The sequence below is a fragment of the Chanos chanos genome, chromosome 2, assembly GCF_902362185.1.
Source record: "Chanos chanos chromosome 2, fChaCha1.1, whole genome shotgun sequence".
NCBI lineage: Eukaryota > Metazoa > Chordata > Actinopteri > Gonorynchiformes > Chanidae > Chanos > Chanos chanos.
The window spans coordinates 30,926,350-30,935,109 of NC_044496.1; the positions used below are offsets into that span (position 1 = coordinate 30,926,350).

The following is an 8,760-nucleotide window of genomic DNA, read 5'->3' on the forward strand; positions in this document are numbered from 1 at the left end:
TTACAGAGGGTACTTAGGATAGAGGCATTTTTTTTATTTCTTTTAAACTTTTTTACAATATTATTTTTACATTTCTGTAAACATAGAAAATCAAAAGAGACCTTGTGTGCCCTGGGTTACAATGAGATGAGAATTGATGCTCACTGCTCAGTTTGACCAGATGGCATCCAAAGTCTGCATTTCCCACAGAAATCTGACACTGTAACACCAGGGTTCCCAGCAGACACTGTAAATAGCCAAGCTGTACAGAGAAGCTCCAGCACTCGAAGATGTTTGATTAAAATTTTTTTTGTTGCAAAGTGTGTGAAGGGTCTTAGGGTGTTTTTTTTATTACTATGAAGACCAGTTCCTACAGTTTCTATAGTTCAGGGAGTCTTAAAATCCTCAATATTTATGCATTCAAAAATAGCAGTGATATACACTTTACATAACCCAAGATGAGTCCTTAAAATCAACCTTGATTGCAAGGGTCATCACAGAGAACTCAGACTCAGGTAAAAAGGATTTTCCAAGGAAGACTGGACTGAGGGGGAAATAAAGCTTTAATTTTGCTTTTTGCTCCTTTATGTCAGAACTGAAAAGACTAACATTGTCACTGTTAATCACTGTTTCACAAGACCAGCATGCACCTTCTATGTGGATAGCACAGCTTGGAGAGCAGAGAGAAAATCTTTAGACTAAACTCTTAAAGCCATTAAGTAGTGTTGATGACAGACCACATCCACCTACTCTCATCCATACAGGCCAACTCTTATGACTTTTTCTACAAGAGCCCACACACTGTTAGTGCAGCCTTGGTATGTAAAGCCATGATCTGGGAATATCAGCAGTGAACTGTTACGTGATATGGTGGAGCACACTGTCCTGCCAGCACTACAGCCTTAGCATGCCAAAGAACAGGCGATACCTGCCTGCCCCCATCCCTAACCCTGAGTTCTGACAGAAAGTGCATAAGTGAATGGTACTGTGAATACTACAGATAAGACAAGCAGAAAACTGATCACAACAGACCTCTGGAGCTAAGACAGTCAATTAACAACCCCCCCCCCCCCCCCCCCCCCCAAAAAAAAGGATGATCTCTCCTCAACCATCATATCAAAATATCTCGGTGCAGTTCAATTCATTACAGAGGTACTGTGGTTGAAGCCACAGGTTATACATGTATCACAAACACTGAGACATTTCAACTCACTGTGATTAAACTGCATTTGTAAAACATTACAGTGTTTTAAAGAAGCAATGCTACACGCACCTACACAGCTGCAAATATCTTGTTCAGAAATGCTTTATCTTTCCGTTTTTAGCGTTTTAAAAAAGCTCATTACAGATATATGGACCTTGTTAAGGTGATGGGAACATTGGGTGACATTCTTCATGAGTTTCTATGGCAACTTAATGACGCATAAAATTTTAACCTCTGTTCTACAATCCTTTCAAATAAAAGGTACAAAACTGGTGAGAATGGTGGGTTATAGTACACAATCAGTCTCCAATGATTACTCATCCTGGGCAGATTAATACTCAAACTCATGTTTTATTTAAAATGAATCCCAAAGAAAAATATGAGAACAAGGAATGGGCAGAAAGGTAACACAGCCCAGGGTGTACGAGGACACAGCCGCGCTGGACAATGAGAAGTTATACCAGAGGAGACACAGAACAATTCGAAACATTGCTCTCACTGAACTAGGTCAGTGGAGTCACTGTTCCGTATTCAGCATTGAGCTGCTCTGGGGTCTGGTTTCTGGTCTCTGCAATCAGACGTTTTACTCCTACCATCCACTGGCTGACTTCATTAACGAAGTCTACCATAAGTCCACGATGGATCTCATCTGCAGCATCCAAATGCTTGTTTTTCAGCTCTGGAAAACAAATATTTTCAAAATATTTCAGAATAACCAGAGTAACAGTGATTATGACCTATTATACTATGCATGGAGAGGTCAGTTTATCAGGCACATCACCATGGTCACGAAAAATGATTTCCACACACATATCCCAGCTGTGTGACATTTGACCACCACAGTTGAACACTGATGTTGACTTGGTGAACCCCCTCACTGTGATGATGTATCAAATAATACTTTCTTCCAATATAGGTTACAGAGATAAAGCTCACTGAAATGTTATACATATTACAGTCAGACAGCTCAGTGAAATAGTATATATTTTACAGTGACAAAGCTTAGTGAAATGTTTCATACAGTACAGAGATAAATAGGGCTGCCCCCTGAAAGTCGATGAGTCGAATCATCTGTTGGAGACCCATCAGTCAACGATTCTTCATGTCAAACAGTGTTTTTTTTTGGTCAATCAGTGTGCATTACAATAACGGGGTACAACAGATGCTTACAAAAGGATGGGGACAGAGATAACATTTCAATGAGTAATTATAAATAAGGGGAATCATTAATATATTTTCATATTCTAGCAGAGCTAGCTGACGTGCTTGTTTAAAAAAAAAAAAAAATCTACGTCACAACATGCACTGGTTGTTAACTAATGAAAGAAGCTGAAACCTGAGGTGAAGTGGTTGACAGAGTTATTACAGTTTTGAAATTTTCATTAGTTTTTATTTTTATTTAGTCTTTCAGTTTGGTTTTTGATTTCAGTTTAGTTTTATTTAGTTTTAGGAGTGCATAAGTATTTTTATTTTTATTTAGAGGAATTGACCAGTTTTAATTAAGTTTTTAATTAGTTTTAGTGTTTGTTTTAGTTTTTCAGATATTACGCAGAAAGCCTTGATTTATAGAAGCTGAAAAAGGAATAAAGAAAATGAAACCAGACGAAAAGAAAAACGAAGCTAATTTTACCTGCAATTCTATTTCGTTTTAGTTCGTGTTGCATTGTTCATTGTAGTTTTTATTTAGTTTTCGCCTATCTGAAAACCGTTGTTTTTATATTTATTTCAGTTAACGAAATTATTTTTTCACTGCTAGTCTTAGTTTTAGTCTTAGTTTCCGTTAACTATAATAACCCTGCTTGTTTGTAAACTAGGATAGCTATAACCATGTCTCAGAATAAGTCTAAAGATTGGGGGCATTTCGAACTTTTCAAGTACAACCCTAGCGAAGTTAAAAAGCAAACTCTGTATGCAAGAATTCGCTTATCATTCAACAACATCGAACATGGCAAACCACTTGAATGGGTAAGTTGCATAGCTAGGCGGCCATTCTGCAATTGTCTGGACAGATTTACTATACATATAATGCAGGCAATACGTCTATTTATAGGACTAATTTAAAATATATATATATGTATATCTCTACTGCCTGTCTCATTATTCCAACAAATCCATATAGTAGTAGGGGAGGCTGGAGTGTCAGTATTATAGTTGTCTATGGTATTACATCGTGCCACTGCATGAATTTTGTAATACCATCAATACAAGGATATTTTTTAAAAGCATGAAATAAAGCATACAAATTTCCCAGAATTTCGGCTGTCAGAGAATTGAATGGTGTAATCAATGACTGCATCGGAACATCTGTAGAGCAAAGTGATACATAATAGTAAAACATCCCTGTACTGTTATACTCAGTAGTCATGGAATGCCTCTTGTCCAATCAAATTACTCGGTCAGAACTAACTGTTATATAAGCCTAGTTTAAAATCTAAGCGCTATAAAAACGACTGTATGGACCGGGCATCACGTTGGATTTTTTTATCTGGCTATTTTGGAGTGATCAAAAGTAGGGTGACCACATTTTCAAACCCCCAAACCGGGACCCTTAAGTGTACTGCATGTTCATACACATGTACATGTACTTTGTGTGTTTATGCACATACCATAGGCATTTTCATTAATGTGATCTTTCATGTTGGCATTTCCACCATGCACGACTGAAAATGTACTCCTGCAGTGTGTGCAGAACGCAGCGTTTTCCTTGCCAGCTACTTCAAGAAGACACGGGTAAGCCTTCTGGAGGTCTTTAGAAAAGACAGACTTTCTCTTTGCCATGATACTGACCATTAGTGTACTGACAGGTTCTGTCAGACAGAGTCTCAAACATCATAGGAACAGCCTTACAACGACACATAATATGACACATAATAACTGATAAACAAACGGATGAATTAGTGTTGAATTCAGACGCGGGGTGCATTTTTTTGTGGTTTTTTTTTTTGATTGGGTCAGGTAATAATGAGTGGGACAGAACATGATAAACATCTATGTAAGCACTGAAAACAAGTATAATATCATTATTTCAATGGTGGTGAAAGCCAGGACAATTTGGTAGTCCCGAATACCTGGCCATCCCCGGAACAAGTTCCCCCTCTGAGCATGCTTTCAGCATGGGGGCAATGTTGTGAGATGCACCATGGCATCCCTCAAGCCGGAAAATGTTAACAGACTGGTGTTCCTGGCTAAGAACTTTGAGGGCTAATTGTGATTTTGATGACTTTTCATTACAGTTTTGGTTTCCTGTTTTTTATTTCAGTCCTACACAGGAAAAGATGGTATATTGTTCTAGTAATTAGGGACCTCATCATGATTATTGTTTTATTGTAAGTGTTCATTTGGAGAAATTCTTAAAGCCCTTTACATGTTTATAATGTTAATTAAAAAATAGTTGTCATATCTTAGCCTTTATTGATCTTCTTCTTACTCTTTGAAATGTTTTTTTTTTAAAGAAATGCCTCTGAAATGCATAATTTGGTGTGTTTGCTACTGTTCAGATAAAACAGTATGGTGTGTGGACTTTAAATAATAAATACCATTTATATAATACCAATACCATCCATACAGTTGAAAATACCGTGATAAAAATTTTAGTCCATCTCGTCCACAACATATGGCAGCCTGACAGTTTATGTCGGCAATTCAAATAGGCCGCAATTCAAATCTTGCATCATATGCAGCCATCTTTTATTGGTTTTTAAATGCTCAAAAATATGTTCCCATAACTCTGTTCCCATGACTATGTTAATGTGGTCGAAATCATCACTGAAACCCATGCGAATGGATTTTCTGCTTGCCAGATAGCCCATATGGAAGAAAAGGGAATGAATAGCTGAATCTTGACATTGAACAGCCAAATCCAATTCCACTGACAAAATTCTGAGTCGGGTACAGCCCAAGAGATAAAGCCCACTGAACTGTCAATAAAGTAAACCTTTGATCTTGATGCATACATATTTTGTTTTAATTAGAATTACTTTGTGTCTGACAACAGTGGTTTGATAGTAGCAGCTTTAGTTTAAAACACAGCTATGATTATATATCCATGAAATGAGTATCTAATGGTTTGCAGTGGAGAGGAACCTATGCTTGAGATGTGACTGTTATTTGACACACAGGTTGCATGCAATACAGGCCTTCTGTCCCAAAGTGAGAAGAGCAGCATTCTCAAACAGTGGTCTGAAAAATGAGTTTAAGAAAAACTCACCTTGGGCCAATCTAGTCATCCTTCGTTTAACTGGAGCAGAGAGTTTCCCTGCATTCCACATCTCCACAAAGAGATTTAGTCGTCTCTGGATGTCATCACACACCTGTTTCTGGATCGACAAAGTCAACAAAGATACAGTCATGAAACAAAAATAAAACATGTTATTGCGTACATTTACTTCTTTCTTCAAGGGGAAATTTACCCTTGTTGACATATGGGTCCATTCTCAACACTGTCTTGTCATTAAATCATACTATGATTTTACTGCGTTTCATACGTTTCCAAAAATTACCGTTTTCTTTTGGCTCTGTTGGTAAGTGAATCAATTCACTGCTAATCAAGAAAAACAGCTGATCCATCTTGCCTTTAGGACCAAAAGTAAAAGACAATGATTTGTCCTCCCTCCCAGGAGAACAAATGACAACTCACTTTAGACCAGTGGTGGCTGGTGAGGTGGAAAAAGAGGAAGAACAAACCTCCCCTTTACATCTATCATTAATTTCAACCTGTTCCTGTTTATCCGCCTTGATCAACAATTAAACTAACAATTCGCAGAATAATTAATACCAATCGCGTAAATCGTGGAGGTTTGTTCCTCCTCTGTCTCCACCTCACCAGCCGCCGCTGCATTGGACCCATGTACCCACTCAACACAGGGGAGATGGTGATGGCTGATGTTAACAACTATGACTGAATTAGGTGTCTGATTTATTTTCCCAAGTAATGTACACTGGATTAGGGTTATTTTTACTAATTTCTGTTTATCGTTAGTGATAAATGTAGTTGTAGGCAAACAACAGTATGCTCCAATTTTGTGTTTGAATTTATTTTTATGAGATTTTGTGTGGGGTGGCACGGTGATGCAGTGGGTAGCACTGTGGCCTCACAGCAAGAAGGTCTCAGGCTTGACTCCTGGCCGGGCGGCCAGGGGTCCATTCTGTGTGAAGTTTGCATGTTCTCCCCGTGTCTGCGTGGGTTTCCTCTGGGAGGTCCGGTTTCCTCCCACAGTCCAAAGACATGCAGGTTAGGTGAATTGGAGACGCTAAATTGCCCCGGGTATGAATGTGTGCATGAGTGTGTTTGTCTGTGTGTCTGCCCTGTAATGGACTGGCGACCTGTCCAGGGTGTGTCCCTGCCTTTTGCCCTATAAACGCTGGGATGGGCTCCAGCATCCCCCACGACCCTGATTAGGATAAGCAGCTCAGACAGTGAGTGAGTGAGATTTTCTGTGTTTGAGCCTAATTTTATATTATGTAATTTATAAGATTTATTGCTGTGACTTAAGCTAACTAAAAACACCTCAAAAGGGTGCAGTACTCAAACAAGAGCAGTCATTACAACAACAATTGTCTCCTCTGCATTTTTCCTGCTTCCAGAATATCCATGGCCTCAGAAATATTCATGCATGGTGACTTGTTTGTAGTTTAGAGTTTGTTATTGCAAAATTGTCAGCTGTTAATTGTAATTACAAATTTGGTCATATCTGGCCATAATTTAAGGTGTGTCCATGTTGTACTGACATGTTATAGGCAATACTTCCCACCATTTAAACAAATAAAAACATGTTATATTTTATTTTAATCACAATTTATCTACTATAAAAAGACTTTAACCAGTGCATCAAAAGTGATGCATTACGTTACAGACACGTTGAAGATGAGGAGAAATGCTCCATTACAATGACTGAATTTTGTATTTAACCCACTACAACAGCAGAGGAAACTCAGAATTTAATGCAACATTCAATTATCATTAACAGACTGATAAATCTGCACTTGGAATTACATACCCTGACGGTTTGCTGACAGGCTGCCAACGCCCAGCTGAGTGAACCTATCACCTCATCAATATTGGGCTCAACATCTGACATAACGCTGAGAGAATCCACCCCAGTTTTCGTGGAACTTGACTGTGGGCATGTTGTATTTCCAAAAGTAGATGGATGTTTTTGACATGATGGAGGGGGTTGGACTGTTCCACATGTAGGAGAAGACAGAGATTTTGTGGGAGGGGTGGAACTAGCCATAGGTGGAGAAGGACATCCTGGACTAGGACCTGCAAACATAAAAACACAGTCATAAACAAACCACTCAACAGTTCAATTATAGTAACAAGAGGAGCAAAGACAATGTACATGTTTTACATTTACAAAATATTAAACTTAAAAGATTTTAAATTTAAGTTTTCAGTGCTGATGCAACACAGTACAACACATAGTAACTAACACAAAAAAACTTAAAAAGTAAATAAAGACTGAAATAAATTAAAATCTAATGTGTTGTGATCACTGGCATGAAAAAGGTACAATGTACGCCTTTGTTTGGAAAGCGTCTCTCACAGGCAAGGTTAGCACACCTCCTCTTGCAAAAAGCCACAAGTCCTACAGAACATCTGAGAAAAGGTTGCACAAAGGTTGCACTAACTTGTGTTAATTTATAAATTGTCCAGTGAGGTAGATTACTTGCCTTGCCAGGTCAGGAACTTTACTTAAATATCCAAAAGGTAAGTTACATAGGTGTTACAGGTAAGACTTTAAAAATCAAAAGATACTTACTCTGAGCACTCAGTTGAGGAGGGGGCACCCTTTTGTTCAGAATGTTTCTCCTTTGTCCGCTCTGCGCATTTTGTAAACTATAGGAGAACTGGGGAGGGTCGTTCCATCCCCGCTCTTTATTACCTGTATTCCATTAAGCAATGCCACCTGATCAGTTTACAGTCATACACGGAGATCATAGCAGTACCTTTACGACTCCATTGACTAAAATACCGCAAAGTGATCTGGATGAATAAAAAAACTCAACGGGTGAGGCAACGCTAGTTCGATTAATTAGTTAATTTTACTCGACAAATGAATTCACTTCACCGATCAACGTTATATCTAGAATAGCTGCTAATGTTACCTGCAGGCAAATGGTCTGCGATAACAAAAAAAAGGAAATCAAAAAAGTAAACCGACAGTGGATAGCACTGTATACCGTCGCATTTTAATAAGCATTCCCCACCAGTTTGTTCACCCAAAACGAAGATTACCTGGTTTAACGTAGAGATCCTCCATAACGCTCACAACAAAAACTATAGTTAGTGCCAAGCCGACAGTTGTGTCGTGAACATCCGGGTATGATGTAAAGCGGAAGCAAGTAACGTTGGAGAAAGGTCCAATCAAATCTCCCTGCAAATCAAGTGGGCAACGCGTACACACACAGACACACGACACTGTGACTTTCTCTTACCATTTTACATTCGCAGCACAACAATACCCTTTGTGTCCCTTGACAAGAAGATTTAGTATAACAAACAACAACATAAAATCCTCACAGTTCTCGTAATATCCAAGGACAGATGGGACATATGGGCACTGAAGTAAATGAGT

General features: G+C 38.6%; 1 protein-coding gene across 1 annotated transcript; it reads right to left on the bottom strand.

Moving 5' to 3' along the window:
• Positions 1–1,087: 1,087 nt before the first annotated feature.
• On the bottom strand, positions 1,088–8,498 carry sra1 (steroid receptor RNA activator 1). Its single transcript, XM_030766210.1, has 5 exons — positions 8,421–8,498; positions 7,945–8,067; positions 7,180–7,445; positions 5,391–5,499; positions 1,088–1,862 (listed from the first exon to the last, which is right to left on the bottom strand). Exons 1-5 carry the CDS (start codon positions 8,443–8,445, stop codon positions 1,687–1,689), a joined length of 699 nt encoding a protein of 232 aa, XP_030622070.1. The 5' UTR covers positions 8,446–8,498; the 3' UTR covers positions 1,088–1,686.
• Between the last annotated feature and the right edge of the window lie 262 nt (positions 8,499–8,760).